The following is a 19,435-nucleotide window of genomic DNA, read 5'->3' as shown; positions in this document are numbered from 1 at the left end:
CCACAATTCACCCCTCCCCCTATTGTACTTTCAATTAGTATCAGAGCCAAACTCACAAACTTTGCTTAACAACTAGTGAGGAAAAGATCATGGGATCAAACACAATCGCCGGTGCATTATTTCAAGAAGGAATCTCTCAGGTATGACCTCCATATTTCAACGGACAACATTTTTCTCACTGAAAAGTTCGTATGGAAACATACACTATGTCATATGACATCAAAGTTTGGCGCGTTATAAAAAAGGAAAATCTTCCAATTCTGCCAATAAAAGATGAAAATGGTCAAGTCATTGTATCAACTGATCCACTTGACTTAGATGATTACACTAATGAACAAGTTGTTGTTATAACTGTGAATGCCAAAGCAAAAAATCTACTATATAATGCTATCAGTGGAGAAGAGTATGAAAAAATTTCAAGCTGTGAAACTGCCAAGGAAATGTGGGATAAATTGGAGATCACATATAAAGGAACCAACAAGGTGAAAGAAACAAGTATTAATCTTCTAGTTCGTGACTATGAACTATTTCAAATGAAGGATGGAGAATCAGTGAAAAAAATATTCTCCAGGTTTAGCAAAATTCTTGGAGATCTAAAATCCTTTGGTAGACCAATAAAGAGCGGAGAACAGGTCAGAAAAATTCTTAGAAGTCTGCCCACAATTTGGCAGCCCAAGTTTATTGCTCTGTAATGTCAGGACCTTGACAAAGTGTCTTATGATGAACTTAGAGGTGATCTAATTGCCTTTGAGAAAACTCACTTCGACAGGCAAATTCAATAAGAAAAGAAAAAAATAGTAGCCTTTAAAGCAACTGTGGCTGAACCAGAAAATGAAGAGGAAAAGGAAGGAGGAGAACAGGATGAAAACATAGCCATGCTTTCCCAAGTTGTAGCAAACATGATGAGGAAGAACAGATATAGCATAAAGGGAAAATCAAACTTCAGAAAATGAATGAAAAATAATGAAAATGATAAAAATAATAGAAGATGCTATGAACGTGAAAAACATGGACATATTCAAGCTGATTGTCCTGTACTGAAGAAGAAACTCAGCAGGAACCTTCAAAAGAAGAAGTCTTTTGGAGCCCGGAGTGATGAAGAAGAATCTGACCATGAAGAAGTTGCAAACATGTGTTTCATGGCCATAAAAGAAGATAGAAATAAGGACTCAGGAGAGCTCGGGCTCATGACGGATGAAGGAGCAGATGAGGAAGAAAACTCAGGTGAACTTGGTCTTATGGCAGACGAGGGAACCAGTGAGGTAGGTCTCCTTACATGTCCCAATTGTTATGAACTTCAAGAATTTGTTGATATTGCTCTTACAGATATTGAAAGAGCTTTAAATGAACTTAGAAAAATCCAAAGAGAAAAAAAAAGATTGGGCTTTGCAGCTGGAAGTTTGTGAAATTGAGCGTGACATGCTTTAAGATGAAGTAAATGAACTTCAACTTCAACTAAATGGATTACAAAAATTCACTAGTCATAGTTCTGTCAAATCAAATCAGACTACTCCTCATAACTCTTTGATTAGAACTAGAAACTCTCATGCATGCTCTTACTGTGGTAAAAATGGTCACAACACTAACCAATGCAGGAACAAAATTAGAGCAGAAAAAGGCTATGAAAATTTCAATAATCCGTTGTGTTTTTATTGTGAAAAACGTGGTCACACCTCTAACCATTGCAAGTTCAAGGACAACAGGAGATGGGTCTGGCGACCTAAATCCTTTCGTCAAGCTAACACTCAGAAATCTAACCATTCAGGACCCAAGCAGGCTTGGGTACCTAAAAATAAGCAATCTTGTTTTGCAGGAATACCGCAAGAAGAATCGAAAAGGAAAATGGTATCTTGACAGCGCGTGTTCCAGACATATGACTGGTGACAAACAATTATTCAAAACAGTCACCAAACTAGATGGAGGAACATTTTCCTTTGGAGATAAATCAAAAGGAAACGTAATTGGAGTTGGAAAAGTTCCTCTAAGCTCAACATGTGATGTGGACGAAGTATACCTGGTCAATGAACTCGGTTACAATCTTCTCAGTATCAGTCAACTATGTGACAATGACTGTGAAGTTCGTTTTAAGAAACATGGCTGGTTTATAGAAGACAAATCAGGTAAAGTTATTCTTTCAGGTAATAGAGACAGGAATGTCTATACTATCAGTAATGTAGATAGTCTTGGTGATCAAATTTGTCTTGCTTCTATGATTGATGACCCTTGGGTTTGGCATAGAAAGCTTGGACATGCTAGCATGCATACTATTAAAAAACTTTCTAAACATGATCTTGTCATTGGTCTTCCAAAGCTAGATTTTTTAAAAGATCATATTTGTGATGCATGTCAACTAGGAAAACAAACTCGCTCATCCATCAAATCAAAAACATTGTTTCTACTACTAAACCACTTCAACTTTTGCATATGGATTTGTTTGGTCCAACTAGAACTGCTAGTATAGGTGGTAGAAAATATGCTTTTGTCATTATGAATGATTTTTCTCGATTTACGTGCGTTATTTTTCTAAGTCATAAAGATGAAGCCCTAAGGAATTTTGAAGTTTTTTGTAAGAAGGTCCAACATAAAAAAGGATACTACATTTCCACTATCAGAAGTGATCACGGAGGAGAATTTGAAAGCAGAGCTTTTGAAAACTTTTGCAATGACCAAGGAATCTCTCATAACTTCTCTTCACCAAGATCGTCTCAACATAATGGAGTGGTAGAACATAAAAATAGAACCTTACAGGACATGGCAAGAACCATGATTGTGGAAAACTCTCTACCTCACCACTTCTGGGCAGAAGCTATGAGCACAGCATGTCATATTATTAACAGGTGTTTGATTCGACCCATTCTTAAAAAGACTTCATATGAGCTATGAAATAGTAAGAAACCCAACATCAGTTACTTTCATCCTTTTGGATGCAAATTCTTCATTCACAATAATGGAAAGGACAATCTGGGTAAGTTTGATCTAAAAAGAAACGAAGGTATATTTCTTGGATATTCTCCCTCAAGTAGAGCATATAGAGTTTATAATAAAAGAACCTTATGCATAGAAGAATCAATTCATGTTATTTTTATTGATACTAACCCCCGTTCAAGGAATGAAAAACTTCCTGAAGATGAGGAAATTTCTATTGTTCCAAAGTCTGTTGTTGTAGGAAAAGACTGTCAAGAGGAGTCAACTGGTCACCAAAATTAGTCAATTGAGGAACATAATAAAATCCAGGAATCTTCTTCAACAGAACAATCGACTACTGAGGAAAGGGAACCAACCACAAACATCCCAAATGAATGGAAAAGTGAACCTGGATATCCTCACAAATTCATTATTGGAAATCCACAGGAAGGAATCACTACCAGAAGATCTCAAAAGCTCAACTCTCACATGGCTCTAATTTCTCAACTTGAGCCAAAGAAAGTGGATGAAGCACTGAAAGACGTTTACTGGATCAAAGCAATGAAAGATGAACTTAATCAATTTGAAAGAAATAAAGTAAGGAAACTAGTTCCAAAACCTTCAAGTGCTTCTATTGTAGGAACCAAATGGGTAACATAAATAAATTAAATGAATCCGGACTAGTGGTACGAAATAAAGCATGGCTTATTGCGCAAGGTTATTCCCAGCAAGAAGGAATCGACTACGATGAAATATTCGCACCTGTAGCAAGATTGAAATCTATTCGAATATTACTTGCCTTTGCTTCTCATAAAGGATTCAAACTATTCCAAATGGATGTAAAAAGTGCTTTTCTAAATGGATACATCTCTGGAAAAGTTTACGTAAAGCAACCTCCTAGATTTGTAAATGACACTCTCCCAGATCATGTATATAAGTTGACTAAAGCTCTATACAGACTCAAGCAAGCTCCCCAAGCCTGGTATGAAAGATTAAATTCCTTCCTTCTAAATCAAGGTTTCAAACGAGGTAATATCGATACAACTCTATTTATTAAGCACACAAATTCACGTAATCTTATTACTCAAATTTATGTTGACGATATTATTTTTGGAAGCCCTAACTCTGTTCTATGTGAAGAATTTGCCCATTCTATGAAAGGAGAATTCGAAATGAGTATGATGGGAGAGCTAACTTACTTTCTTGGACTACAAATCAAATAGTCTCTCAAAGGGATATTTATCAGTCAAAACCAAGTACATCAAGGAGCTTATAAAGAAATTTGGCATAGAAAATGATAAGCCCATTGGGACTCCAATGAGTCCAACAACTATGCTTGATGAAGATAACAATGGAAAAAGTGTTGATCAAACTATGTATAGAGGAATGATTGGATCTTTACTATATCTCACTACTATTCGACCAGATATAATGTTCACTGTGTGTAAATGTATAAGGTTTCAGTCAGCTCCAAAGGAATCCCATCTTACTGTTGTTAAACGCATTATGAGATATCTTATTGGGACCTCTAAATTAGGATTATGGTATGCTCACTCTAACAATTTTGTCTTAAAAGGTTTTTCAGATGCAGATTTTGCAGGTGATAAGACGACAGAAAAAGTACTAGTGGCACATGCCAACTGTTGGGAAATGCACTAGTTTCCTAGCATAGCAAGAAACAAAATTGTGTTGCCTTGTCAACAAATGAAGCGAAATATTTAGCTGTTGGAAGTTGCTGTACACAAGTTCTTTGGATCATGCATCAACTTCTCGACTATGATTTATCTCTTACCTCTACTCCTATATGTTATGATAATACGAGTGCTATATGTTTGGCAAAACATTTTGTGCATCACTCCAAAGCAAAGTATATAGAAATCAAGCATCATTTTATCCGTGATCATATTGCTAAAGGTGATATTGTATTAGAGTTCATTGGTACTGAATCTCAACTTGCTGGTATTTTTATAAAACCACATTTAGAAGAAAGATTTTGTCTACTACGGAAAAAGATTGGCATTATGTCTGTTTTATAAAACAAATCATTTGTATATGTTTGAAATATTTTATTTTCATTATTATGTGTGTTTAATTTTACCTTGATGTAAGTATAATTATTACACCTCCATCAGTACCGCCGAAACATCTCCTCAGAAAAGTCACTTCCTTCTGAATCTGTCCTTTCTTTTAACCAATGCAACTCTTAAACCTTCCCAACGCCTAGATAAGAACCCTCTTCTCTTCCTCTCACTCTTCATCCTTTCTAAAGAAACCCTCACCATGGAAAAAAGAAACCTCTCATCTACCACTACCACCAGACGAAGCAGAAGGTTTCGAAAAACCCTCAACCTTGAAGAAACTGTAGACTTGAAATCATCCATCGACTCAGATTTTCTCAAAATCGACAATGAAAACAGTAAATCTTCTGAGGACCTTCTTATTAGCCAAAAAAAGGCAGTAAAGAGGCCCATGGAGCAGACCCCCAAAAAATCTGCATGCAAGAAAGGGAAAGTGGAGAGTACAGAATTTGGGTCAGAGGAAAAATTAATATTCTATGGTCCAAGTGAGAAATCAAGGTTTGAGTGCTATAAGTCAAAATCTATGGCTTATGGACGCACTGTAATCTCTCTCTTATGAAAAATCTGCATTATGATGTGATTGCTATTTTTGATTTTCAACATCTTTCCTCTCTGTTCGATACTATTGAGAGCTCTGTGTATGAAGAACATGTGAGAATGTTCTATGCAAATTTGTTTGTGAATGATAAAGATGACTTGGAATCCATGGTTTTAGGCACTCAAATTGTTCTTGACTCTTATAAATTTGAGAAGATTTTTTCTGCTAAGTTTAATGGGTATGAGGTTTTTGTGCAAAATTCCTGGCCAAAAGACTTTAAAGTTTCCTTAGAAGAAGTAAAAGCCTTCCTGTCTGATAATCCTCTCGACATTGGTCCCAAAAATCTAAAATTTGAACTCCGGGTTTTGGCCCACATGATAGCCACCACTTTACTTCCTATAACTGGGTCCCTCAGCACTTTGTCTACCAGAGATATCTTTGTTCTTTACTATCTTGTGAACGATAAAAGACTCAACTAATTTGTATGGATTCGCCAATATATGCTTGAGAGTATCAGGGATATATCCTCTTCTGATGCTTGTCTACCCTATGGCCTACTTATCTCACATATTCTCGAAGTTATGAAGGTTGATCTGGCACCTTTTACACCCAAGCATATTACCAATACCTATGATAAGACAGCTTTTTCTATGATGGGTTACACTTTAAGTAATGATGGATGGATCAAGTGCGCCAAAGTTTAAAGTGTCCCAGCACTGGTTGAAGCTCCCACTGAACCACCAGAATCTCAGTCAACCGCCTCTCAAAATCTTCAGCAGATTCAGCAATATCTAGATGGTATAAAACTCATGCTCGTGGAGATGAAAGAGCAGGTAGACAAAATCAGGGAAGTTACCAAGGAAACAGGTACATGTGTGGCCAAGCTTAGGATAGATATGGGAGCCACACGGAGACAAGGAACCAGGGCATTCAACTCTATGACAGAAAAAATGGACAAGCTCGTCAAAGATGTTGAAACCTCCTATGACTCTTTCTATACCAAAGTGATCAATACCCTCAAGTACTTCCTGAGGAGAAATTAAGGCATGTTTGTGTGTGTTAAAAACAATCTTTTTTGTGCTTGCTTTTGTTTTAGGACCTTTTTTTTTTTTGCATTGGTCTGTATAAACCATCACTCTATGCCTCTGCTGAAGGCATTACTTTTGTTGTCCTAACTAGTATGCATATTCTCTGTATATATTTTCCTGTGTTATATATACTGGGCTTGCATTTTCTTTTCTTTTTATTGATGTCAAAGTGGGAGAACAATATGGAGAAGTAAATCAACAACTCAGGGGAGCAGTAATGAGTACAACAACTCAGGAGGAGCAAGGGAGCAGGCATCTCAAAGTGATGAAAGGGAAGTATACTTTATTTACTCTCTCTTTATTGTCTTCATCAAAAAGGGAGAGATTATTACATCTAAGTTTCAATGATGACAATTGTGCAAAACTAATTCCTATCTAGTTTGATTGTAGGAATCAAGGCACCAACAGAAGAAAATGAGATCAAAGAAAAGTTGGTGATGCTAAATCAAAGGAGATGATACTAGGACAAGAAGCTATCAAAAAGGAAACCAAATTCCAAAAGATTCAGCAGAAGCACAAGCCAAAACGACCAAGAAGGAATGACAAAAGCAATGGGAGACAATTTAAGTGGGAAACATAACATAATGGGAGACAATTGGAAGTGTTGCTCTTTTCTTTGATAAAACAATGAAGCACTCCTTGGATTAATTAATCCACCCACCAAATGAGACAACTTGAAGTGCTGCTCATTTTCGGCATGGAACAGAGCACTCCTTGGATTAATAAATCTAGCCTATCTCTCTTGAAGGAATGTGAGATACCTTCCTCGAATCAAATATCAAATACACAATAATACTCACCTATAAGAACATTGTCAACTCAAGGACTGAACTGTGTAATCACAAACACTGTTTTCTAAGTTTCTCTAGTTCTTAGTACAAGCACTTTATTCTTAATTCTATAAGTGCCACAAAAGATAGGAAGAATTAGAACACCAAAGAGAGTTGTGTCAACATCCAGAAATTATTGTTGCTAAAACATCATTGGTGGTGAACGAGCTAAAATCATCACTGTTGTAATTCTTTATCAAAGATCTAAGAGAACCCTTCTGACCCAAGGGAAACTGGACGTAAGTACCACACAGGTACTGAACCAGTATAAAAACTGTTGTGTCTTGTTCTGCTTTCAATTCATTGCATTCATCTCTATCTTATATGTGTGTTATTCGAAAACCAGTCGACTAAACTCAAACTTAGTCAAGTAAGTTTTAATAGTCCACAATTCATCCCCCTCCCCCTTACTTTCAAGATATAGTTAAGCAAACATTAGAAAGATTCTTTCAAGACAAAGACAAGCAAGACAAACATATTATCAAAAATCCCAGAAAGAAATCCCAGTCCAGAAATAAATCTCAGTCCAGAAATGTCCCAAAGATCAAGAGAAGATGATAATTACGAAGATGAGAACTACCTAGACTATCAAGATGCTCAGGATCCAAATGATGATTCGAAAATGAGTTTCGACTCAATAGCTCTACATAATCTTGACACGTAGAATAAAATTTTGAGAACAAAACAGAAGACAAAACGACAAATAGTGAAGAATCACTCTGGCACAGAAGGTACAATAATGCAAAAGACATGTGAAAAAAGAAGAAACGACATAAAGTAGTGATGAGAAGACGTTAGAGTGTTTGAGTGGAAAAAATAATTACAAAGTGACAAATAAAAAGGAATCATCTTTGCTCAAGCCATGTGACGATGGGGCCTAATGAAGTACCCGACAAGGCTAGAAAAGAAAGGTTTCTGAAGATGTTTGAAGTCTGTTTTAAAATCTGCTAAAAAGACTCGGCTATATAAGAAGAGCAAGAATGAAGAAGAAACAACACAACTACAACAGCCATCCGAAGAAAACACACTCTCTCCTTCACCATTTCCTTCACCCAAACCCACCAAAAAACCATCCTCCATCCATAACTCCCTTTGTAAAATATTTCCCTATGTATACTTTAGTATTATCTGTCTCAAACCTGTAAAATAAATAAAAGTTTTATGCTTTAGTGTGCAAGTTTTTATTCAAGTCAAGTAAACTCTTTTGGGTTTACCGAAAGAGAAATCTCTCTCCTGTAAACATGTAAGTTACTGTTTTATCTATAAATTATGTTACTGTTTATTATCCCGATTTATTTATAGCTTTATATTATGTCCATGTCTTATATATTTAATTTCTTAGTTGCTAGTTTGTAAATAATCAAAAAATCACTCTAAGTATATGGTTATCTTTTCAATTTCTTAATAACTCTAATGGATTAACCTGTAAATTCCTAGGAGAGACCAGTTAAAGCCCAAAATATTACCACAAAAGTGTTAGAATGGGCAAATGTGTTTAACTGTGGCCAGGGTGATGTTAAAAAAAGAGATATTAAGAAAAGATCCAAATCTTTAAAAAAATTGGAGAAAAGATATGAACAGAGTTAAAAAATTTAAAAATTTAAAAAAAAAAGAGTATATTAAGGGGTAATATCAGTTCATATAATTTTGATAAAATATTAACAATACAAGTTTATAAATTAAGAGAGAGAGAGAGAGAGAGAGAGAGAGAGAGAGAGAGAGAGAGAGAGAGAGTTATGCTGGGATTATTGCATTCAAAAAATAAGGGGTCGTTTGGTTTGAATATAGATTATGCTGGGATTAGTTATATTGAAATTAGTTATGCTGGAATTATTTTTTATCCACTGTTTGGTATGTTGTATTAAAAATGACATTTGCATAATTTCTAAGAAGAAGGTATAAGTTATCCCGGCACTAATTACCCTACCCCCTACAAGGTATAATTTATTCTGGTATTAATTTTAATTCTGGGATAACTTATCCCAGATTTGCTAACCAAATAAAGTATTAAGGTGATATTAAATTTTTATCTCAATATTATTTGTACTTATACCTCATACCAAACGATCCCTAAGGATATTAGTTGTACCCTAATAAATAAGAAAAGTTGCTGCTTCAAACTTTAACCAAACGTTCCTTTCAAAATGTAATCAGACGTACCGTTTCAAAATTTTATCAAACGCCAATTTAAGAGGTTTGCCTTTTCAATTTCTCAATTTAAGAGGTGCAGGGTATAAATAAAAATAAAGAGAATTCCAGAATGTCCGCAAGCCAATCATCAAATAGTCCCCCACACACAAAAAGAACACAAGAACGTTTTCATTCTCAAGGAACTCTCAAAAGATTTGTGATGAATTCTACACCAGCTTTAAATTGTGATTGGGGAACAAGTCAAGAAGATATCAGTAATAACTCACTTTTGTTATCTGCTTACTTTGCATATATTTATGATTATTCTCAATATGATCTTCATTCACATGTGTTTGAGTCGAATATGACTGTAACTCAGAAACTGAGTTGTGCGAGTTCTGAGGCTTTCTATTTGGAGAAGTATTTTTGTAAGTTCTGACGTGTAACGACCCAGATGGTTCTGGAAATTGGAATAGGTCAGTTATTTCATTTATAATTTGTGTGCAAAATTTGAGGTCAATCGGATTTGATTTGATAGGTTTCGGCATCGAATATAGAAGTTAGAATTTTTTAGTTACATTAAGCTTTAATTGGGGTATGATTCATATTTTTAGCGTTGTTTGATGTGATTTAGAGGTTCGACTAAGTTCGTATGATGTTTTAGGACTTGTTGGTGCATTTAGTTGACGTCCCGGGGGCCTCGGGTGAGTTTCGGATGGTTAACGGATTGAATTTTGGACTTTGAACTTTGTTGGAATTTTTCTGATGCACTGTCTGATTTTCTTCTTCGCGTTCGCGATGGGGTTCCCGCGTTCGCGAAGGAAAACTGGAGGCAAATTGTTCTTAACTCAATTTTGGTCAAATTACCCGAATCTATTGCTATTTTTAGCATTTAATTGGTGTTTTAAGTTGGGAAAATTTTGAAAACCCTTAAGTTTAAATTGACGATTTGAGGGTCGAGTTGATATCAGAATTTGGTAAAATTGGTATGGTTGGACTCGTGGTCAAATGAGCGTTCATATTTTGTAACTTTTGTCGAGTTACGAGATGTGGGCCCCACTATCAATGTTTGAGTGGAATTTCGGATTTTATTGGAAAATTAGTATTTTCATATGGAATTAAATTTCTATAATTTATATTGACTGAATCTAATTAATTGTGACTAGATTCAAGGCGTTCGAAAGCCGATTCGCGAGGCAAGGGCATAATGGAATAAAGAATTACACGGTTTGAGGTAAGTAACATTTCTAAACTTGGTCCTGAGGGTATGAATCCCTGAATTTTGTGTTATATCAATTATTTGGAGGTGACGCACACGCTAGGTAACGGGCGTGTGGGCGTGCATCGTAGAAATTATTATTTAATTGATTCCGTGGAGTTGTATAATTAAATAAATATCATTATCCACATATCCTCCACGTGTTAGAGAAATTGAGCTGAGACTCATATTGAAGATCATGTTCAGGCTACGTGCCGATATTTTTGGGACCCACATGGGTCGTGTTGTTGTGGAATTATTTGTTTAAATTGTAATTGTGTACTCAGTCACATCCATCATTTGCATATCATATCTTAGTCTCTTTGTCATTCATTGATACATCAAATCATCATGTCGGGTTGATTTTCATGTCATTGAGAGCCCGAGAGACTGGAGATTTTGAGTGATATTTATGGGATCGGGCTGCACGCCGCAACATATTTTATTTATTTATGCCTGAATCTGGCTTATTATAGCGTTTGGGCTGAAGGAGCTCCTCCGGAGTCTGCACCCCCACAGTGAGCGCAGTTTATTTATTTTTGGGATTGAGTTCCTAGGCATGGAGTTGCCTTATTTATTTATATTAGGGATGGAGTTCTCTAGCATGGAGTTACCTTATTTATTTACATTTGGGATGGAGTTCCCTAGGCATGGAGTTGCCTTAATTTACTTATACTTGGGGTAGAGTTCCCTAGGCTAGATTGGCCTTGTATAATACTGAGTGACTGATTGACAGTTGATATATATATATATATATATATATATATATATATATATATATATATATATATATATATATATATATATATCTGTGATGGAGTTCCCTGGGCTAGATTGGACATATACAGTACTAAGTGATTGAGTATTCGGAGAGTGTGAATACACGAAGTTTCCATTGTGGTACATCACATACATCATATATTTTGGCATGTAGATATAGAAATGTCATATTACTCATATCATGCAGAATTTATCTATTTTACCTGTACTGAGTTTAACTGGAAAACATGCCTACATTTCTGTACTATTATTTCTATATTAAATTGTACCTGTTGAGCTCGTCACTACTTTCAGCCCAAAGGTTAGTCTTGTTACTTATTGAGTTGGTTGTACTCATATTACACTCTGCACCTCGTGTGCAGATCTAGGTACTTCCGGATACGGCGGTTGCCAGATTTGAGGATTTATCTATTGGAGACTATCAAAGTAGTTGTTTGGCGTCCGCAGACCTTGACTCTCTTTCCTTTCAGTTATTGTATTGTTCTATATTTTCACATAGTGTTCTTATCAGTCAGACTTTGTTACTATTTAGATGCTCATGTACTTAGTGACACCGGGTTTTGGGAGTATTTTATATAAGTATTTGTAAGATTTTCTTATATTGAATGTTAATATTATGTTTTCAAACTTATATTGAGATTGTCGGCTTGCCTAGTATTGAGATAGGCGCCATCACGATATGCGAATTTTGGGTCATGAAAAGTTGGTATCACATCCTAGGTTACATAGGTCTCCCGAGTCATGAGCAGGTTTAGTAGAGTCTTGCAGATCGGTACAGAGACATTTGTACTTATTTTCGAGAGGCTACCGAACCCTTAGGAAAACTTTCACTTTCTTGCATTCTGTCGTGAGAATTTGTTTATTTTGAAAACTAAACTTTTGTTATTCTATTCCCTCTCAAATGGTGAGGACACGTACTACCGGATCGAATGGTTAGCCACCAGTGCCACCAGTTAGGGCCATGAGAGGTCGGGATCATGGTAGAGGCCGGGGCTGTGGTAGAGGTCGAGGTGTAGCTCGTACAACAGTAAGAGCAGCACCTGTAGAACCACCAGTTGCTCCAGCTCAAGAGCAGGTTCCAGATATAGTAGAGCCGGCGGGGCCAACTTAGGTACCAGCTATGCCTATTGTGATCCCAGGCCTTCAGGAGGCTTTAACACAGATATTGACTGTTTGCACTAGCCTTGCTCGGGTGGTTACGGGTCAGGCCGCACCAGCCACTTCTCAGGACGGGGGAGGTACTCATACCCCTGTCGCCCGTACTCCAGAGTAGGTAGTGCTGGGACTTCAGATATCGGGGGAATTACCAGTCCAGCCTGTTGTAGTTGCTCAGGCCCAGGTGGGTCCTATTCTGAATGACGAGGAGTAAAAGAGATTAGAGAGATTTGGTAGACTTCATCCTCTAACTTTCAGTGGAACTGAGTGAGAGGATGTTCAGGATTTCTTGGACAGATGCCAATGAATGCTTCGTAAAGCGGGTATTCTGAAGACCAGTGGGGTCTCATCTACTACTTTTCAGCTGACCGGGGCAGCCTTCAGATTGTGGGAGACTTATGAGAGGAGCAGACCAGTTGGTGCAGCACCACTATCATGGCATGAGTTCTCCGTATTATGTTTGGAGAAGTTTGTGCCGCAGACCTGCAGAGAGGAACTGCATAGGCAATTCGAGTATTTACATCAGGAGGGCCTGTCCGTGACTCAGTATGAGATGCAATTTTCAGAATTGGCTCGTCATGCAGTTTGGTTGGTTCCCACTGAGAGGGAAAATATAAAGAGGTTCATTAATGGCCTCAACCATTAGTTCCGTTTTGTTATGACTCTGGGAAATGTAGTGGGTGCTAAATTCGAGGAGGTGGTTGATAGTGCTCGACGGCTAGAAATGGTCCGTACTTCGGAGCGTAAGGAGAGGGAGGCCAAGAGGTCTCATGGTCTGGGTAATTTCAGCGGTGTTTCTTTTGGGGGACAGACCTATCACAGTAGGGGTCGACCTTAAAGGCCCACTCAGATGGCTCGTCCAGCTCATCGTGGCGCATCAGCTAGCCATGGTTCATATAGTGCTCGATCGAGTCAGTCTTCTCTTAGTGCACTTCCAGCTCAGAATTCATCTCGTGCACCATCAGTTCAGGGTTCATCTATACCAGGTTCTTCTGGTAACTATTCTTAGCAGAGGAGTCAGGTTGCGGCTCCCGCACCAGTTAATTCACTACTCGCCCAGCCAGCACGGGGTAGGGCACATGCAGCTAGAGGTCGCCCTAGAGGGGGAGGTCGATCCGGTGGCGGTCAGTCCCGATTTTATGTTATTCCTCTCAGGCCAGATACTATTGCTTTAGATGTAGTGATCACATGTATTGTCTCAGTGTGCCACATGGAAGCTTCTATATTATTTGACCCTGGTTCCACATATTCGTATGCTTTCTCATATTTTTTTTGTTATCTGGATATGACCCGTGAGTCCTTAGTTTTACCTGTTCGTGTATCTTTGCCTGTGGGCGATACTATTATTGTGGACCGTGTGTATTGGTCATGTGTGGTAAGTATTAGGGAATTAGAGACTAGAGTGGATCTCTTATTGCTTAGTATGGTTGATTTCGATGTAATCTTGGGTATGGATTAGTTGTCTCCATGTCATTCTATTCTGGACTGTCACGTAAAAATCGTGACGTCGGCGATACCAGGATTGCCGAAGGTTGAGTGGAGAGGTTCTCTAGATTATGTTCCCAGTAGGATAATTTCTTATTTGAAGGCCCAACAGATGGTCGGGAAGGGGTGTTTGTCATATCTGGCCTTTGTGAGAGATGTTGATGCAGACACTCCTACTATTGATTCTGTACCGGTAGTGCAAGATTTTTCGGATCTATTTCCTGCAGACCTGCCGGGTATGCCACCTGACAGGGATATTGACTTTGGTATTGACTTGGTGTCGGGCACTCAGCCCATTTCTATTCCTCTGTATCGTATGGCACCTACCGAATTGAAAGAGCAACTTCAGGAACTTCTTGATAAGGGGTTTATTATGCCTAGTGTGTCGCCTTGGGGTGCACTGATTCTATTTGTGAAAAAAAAGATGGTACTATGTGGATGTGCATCGACTACAAGTAGTTGAACAACGTTACAATCAAGAACAAGTATCCTTTGCCCCGTATTGATGATTTATTTGATCAGCTCCAGGGAGCGAGGTTGTTCTCTAAGATTGATTTGAGATTTGGTACCACTAGTTGAAAATTCAGGACTCGGATATTATAAAGACGGCATTCAGGACCCGTTGTGGTCACTATGAATTTCTCGTGATATCTTTTGGGCTAACCAACGCCCCAACAATATTTATGCACTTGATGAATAGTGTGTTCCAGTCGTATCTTGATTTGTTTGTCGTAGTATTTATTGATGATATCCTGGTGTACTCACGTAGCCAGGAGGAATATGCACAGCACTTGAGTATTGTACTACAAAGGCTGAGGGAGGAGAAACTTTATGCCAAATTCTCCAAGTGTGAGTTTTGGCTTAGTTCGGTAGCATTGTTGGGACACATAGTGTCCAGTGGGGGAATTAAGATGGATCCGAAGAAGATAGAGGCAGTTCAGAGTTGGCCCAGGCCATCTTCAGCTACTGAGATTCGGAGTTTTCTCGGCTTGGCTGGTTATTATTATCACTTTATGAAGGGCTTCTCGTCTATTGCAGCACCTATGACTAAATTGACCAAGAAAGGTGCTCCATTCAGGTGGTCGGATGAGTGTGAAGAGAGCTTTTAGAAGCTCAAGACTGCCTTAACCACAGCTCCAGTTCTAGTTTTGCCTTCAGCTTCAGGCTCTTATACAATGTATTATGATGCTTCTCGGATTGGTATTGGGTATGTCTTAATGCAGGAAGGTAGAGTGATTGCTTATGCTTCGCGCCAGTTGAAGCCACATGAAAAGAACTACCCTGTTCATGATTTAGAATTGGCAGCCATTGTTCATACATTGAAGATTTGGAGGCACTATCTCTATGGTGTGTCTTGTGAGGTATGTACAGATCATCGGAGCCTTCAGCACTTATTCAAACAGAAGGATCTAAATTTTAGGCAGCGGAGATGGTTGGAGCTGCTAAAGGATTATGATATTACTATTCTGTATCATCCCAGAAAGGCAGTGTGGTGGCCGATGCCTTGAGTAGAAAGGCGGTGAGTATGGGTAGCCTTGCATTCATTCCTATTGGTGAGAGGCCCCTTGCAGTTGATGTTCAAGCCTTGGCCAACCAGTTCGTGAGATTAGATGTTTCGAAGCCCAGTCGGGTTCTAGCTTGTGTGGTTTCTCGGTCTTCTTTATATGATCGCATCAGAAAGCGCCAGTATGATGATTCTCATTTGCTTGTCCTTAAGGACACCGTTCAGCATGGTGATGCCATAGATGTTACTATTGGGGATGATGGGGTATTGAGGATGCAAGGTTAGATTTGTGCGCCAAATGTAGATGGGCAGCGTGAATTGATTCTTGAAGAAGCCCACAGTTCGCGGTATTCCATTCATCCGGGTGCCGCTAAGATGTACCAGGATTTGAGGCAGCACTATTGGTGGAGAAAAATGAAGAAAGATATAGTTGGGTATGTAGCTCGGTGTTTAAATTTCAACAGGTGCAGTACAAACATCAGAGACCGGGCGGATTACTTCAGAGACTTGAAATTCTTGAATGGAAATGGGAGCGTATTACCATGGACTTCGTAGTTGAACTCCCACGGACTTTGAGGAAGTTTGATGTTATTTGGGTGATTGTGGATCGGTTGACCAAGTTCACGCATTTTATTCCGGTCGGCACTACTTATTCTTCAGAGCGGTTGGCCAAGATTTATATCCGCGAGATTGTTCGCCTACACGGTGTGCCAGTGTCATTCATTTCAGATCGGGGCACACAGTTCACATCACAGGTTTGGAGAGCAGTGCAACAAGAATTAGGCATACAGGTTCAGTTGAGTACATTATTTCACCATCAGACGGATGGACAGTCCGAGCACACTATTCAGATATTAAGATATGCTACGTTCTTGTGTTATAGATTTTGGGGGTTCTTGGGATCAGTTTCTTCCACATGCAGAGTTTGCCTATAACAACAGCTACCAATCGAGCATTCAGATGGCTCTGTATGAGGCTTTATATGGGAGACGGTGTCAGTTTTCGGTGGGTTAGTTTGAGCCGAGTGAGGCTAGGCTATTGGGTACTGATTTAGTTTAGGATGCTTTGGAAAAAGGTTAAATTAATTCAGGATAGACTTCGCACGGCACAGTATAGACAAAAGAGTTATGCCGACCGGAAGGTTCGCGATGTTACTTCAATGGTAGGAGAGAGGGTACTACTTTGAGTTTCACCTATGAAGGGTGTTATGAGATTTGGGAAGAAGGGCAAGTTGAGTCCTAGGTATATTGGGCCTTTTGAAATACATAAGAAGATTGGAGAGGTGGCTTATAAACTTGCATTGCCACCTAGTCTATCGGGTGTTCATCTAGTGTTTCATGTATCTATGTTCCGGAAGTATGTCAAAGATCCGTCTCATGTTTTGGATTTCAGTACAGTGCAGTTGGATGATAATTTGACTTATGATGTGGAGCTAGTGGCCATTTTGGATCGACAGGTTTGAATGTTGAGGTCAACTAACATAGCTTTAGTGAAAGTACAGTGGAGAGGTCAGCCAGTCGGAGAAGCTACTTGGGAGACTGAACGGGAGATGCAGAGCAAATATCCACACCTATTTGAGACTCCAGGTATAATTCTAAACCTGTTCGAGGATGAACGTTTGTTTAAGAAGAGGAGAATGTAATGACCCGGCCGGTCGTTTTGAGTATTACAGCACCGTTCCCTCATTTATTGCTTATCCTGTGTCAAATTATAATTATGTGACTTGTCGAGGAGGTTTCAGAATGAATTTGGAACACTTAGTTCCAAGATTTAAAGCTTAAGTAAAAAAAAAATAGGCTGGATGTCGACTTATGTGTAAACGACTCCGGAATAGAGTTTTGATGATTCCAATAGCTCCGTATGGTGATTTTGGACTTAGGAGTATGTCTGCAAAATTATTTGGAAGTTTGTTGTTAAATTAGGCTTGAAATGGCTAAAATAGAAATTTAAGTTTGGAAGTTTGACCGAGGAGTTGACTTTATGATATCGGGGTCGGAATCTGATTCTAGAAATTAGAATAGATCCGTTATTTCATTTATGACTTGTGTGCAAAATTTGAGGTCAATCGGACTTGATTTGATAGGTTTCGGCATCGAATGTAGAAGTTAGAATTTCTTAGTTTCATTAAGCTTGAATTGGGGTATGATTCGTGTTTTTAGCGTTGTTTGATGTGATTTAGAGGTTCGACTAAGTTCGTATGATGTTTTAGGATTTGTTGTTGTATTTGGTTGAGGTCCCGAGAGCTTCGAGTGAGTTTCGGATAATTAACGGATTGAATTTTGGACTTTGAACTTTGCTGAAATTTTTCTGATGCACTGTCTGGTTTCTTTCTTCGCGTTCGCGATGGGGTTCCCGCGTTCGCGAAGGTTGAGGGTCAGTGTGCATCGCGAACGATAGAAGGCGGTCGTGTTCACGAAGAAGAAGAGAGAGGGCTGGAGTGTTGGCCTACGCATTCGCGAGTGAGGCTCCGCGTTCGCGGAGACCTGGGATCTCTGGTCATCGCGTTCGTGTAAGAGAAATTTTTGGGCAGTGAAGTTTTGTGCTTCGCGAACGTGAGGGAGCTTCCGCGTTCGCGAAGAAGGAATGCCTGGGCAGAGAGTTTAAGTTCTGAAAATGGGACTTCTATTTTTAATGATTTGGAGCTCGGGGAGAGGCAATTTTCGGGAGATTTTCAAGAAAAACAACGGGGTAAGTGTTCTTAACTCAATTTTGGTCAAATTACCCGAATCTATTGCTATTTTGAACATTTAATTGGTACTTTAAGTTGGGAAAATTTTGAAAACCCTTAAGTTTAAATTGACGATTTGAGGGTCGAGTTGATATCAGAATTTGATAAAATAAGTATGGTTGGACTCGTGGTCGAATGTGCATTCATATTTTATATCTTTTGGTGGGTTCCGAGACGTGCCCCCGCCCCGGCAATTTTTGAGTAAAATTTCGGATTTTATTAAAAAATTATTATTTTCATATGGAATTAAATTCCTATAATTTATATTGACTGAATCGAATTAATTTTGACTAGATTCAAGGCGTTCGGAGGCAGATTCGAGAGGTAAGGGCATATTGGAATAAAGAATTACACGGTTTGAGGTAAGTAACATTTCTAAACTTGGTCTTGAGGGTATGAATTCCTGAATTTTATGTTATATCAATTATTTGGAGGTGATGCACACGCTAGGTGACGGGCGTGTGGGCGTACACCGTAGAAATTGTGATTTAATTGATTCCGTGGAGTTGAATAATTAAATAAATGTCATTATCCACATATCCTCCACGTGTTAGAGAAATTGAGCTGAGACTCATATTGAAGTACATGTTCAGGCTACGTGTCGATATTTTTGGGACCCACATGGGTCGTGTTGCTGTGGAATTATTTGTTTAAATTGTAATTGTGTACTCAGTCACATCCATCATTTGTATATCATATCTCAGTCTCTGTTGTCATTCATTCATACATCATATCATCATGTCAAGTTGATTTTCATGTGTTTGAGAGCCTGAGAGACTAGAGATTTTGAGTGATATTTATGGGATCGGGTTGCATGCCGCATCATATTTTATTTATTTATGCCTGGATCTAACTTATTATAGCGCTTGGGCTGAAGGAGCCCCTCCGAAGTCTGCACCCCCCACAGTGAGCGTAATTTATTTATATTAGGGATGGAGTTCCCTAGGCATGGAGTTG

The 19,435-nt window shown here is 38.6% G+C and overlaps 2 protein-coding genes and 1 long non-coding RNA gene across 3 annotated transcripts; all 3 read left to right on the top strand.

Annotated features, from left to right (window-relative positions):
• The first annotated feature begins 206 nt into the window (after positions 1-206).
• Positions 207-782, top strand: LOC138897714 (uncharacterized). Its single transcript, XM_070183721.1, has 2 exons — positions 207-632; positions 699-782. The coding sequence occupies exons 1-2, from the start codon at positions 207-209 to the stop codon at positions 780-782; spliced, it is 510 nt and encodes a 169-aa protein (XP_070039822.1).
• A 788-nt stretch (positions 783-1,570) lies between these two features.
• On the top strand, positions 1,571-3,564 carry LOC138897713 (uncharacterized). Its single transcript, XM_070183720.1, has 2 exons — positions 1,571-2,300; positions 3,251-3,564. The coding sequence occupies exons 1-2, from the start codon at positions 1,571-1,573 to the stop codon at positions 3,562-3,564; spliced, it is 1,044 nt and encodes a 347-aa protein (XP_070039821.1).
• A 6,039-nt stretch (positions 3,565-9,603) lies between these two features.
• LOC138896673 (uncharacterized) lies at positions 9,604-12,165 on the top strand. The gene is made up of 3 exons (XR_011410065.1): positions 9,604-9,843; positions 10,735-10,802; positions 11,969-12,165. It is a non-coding gene; the product is annotated as an uncharacterized lncRNA (long non-coding RNA).
• The last annotated feature ends 7,270 nt before the right edge of the window (positions 12,166-19,435 follow it).

This window comes from Nicotiana tomentosiformis, chromosome 8, assembly GCF_000390325.3.
Source record: "Nicotiana tomentosiformis chromosome 8, ASM39032v3, whole genome shotgun sequence".
Taxonomy (NCBI): Eukaryota; Viridiplantae; Streptophyta; class Magnoliopsida; order Solanales; family Solanaceae; genus Nicotiana; species Nicotiana tomentosiformis.
Note: the sequence above shows the minus strand (reverse complement) of the source record. Positions and strands in the feature narration are given on the sequence as shown.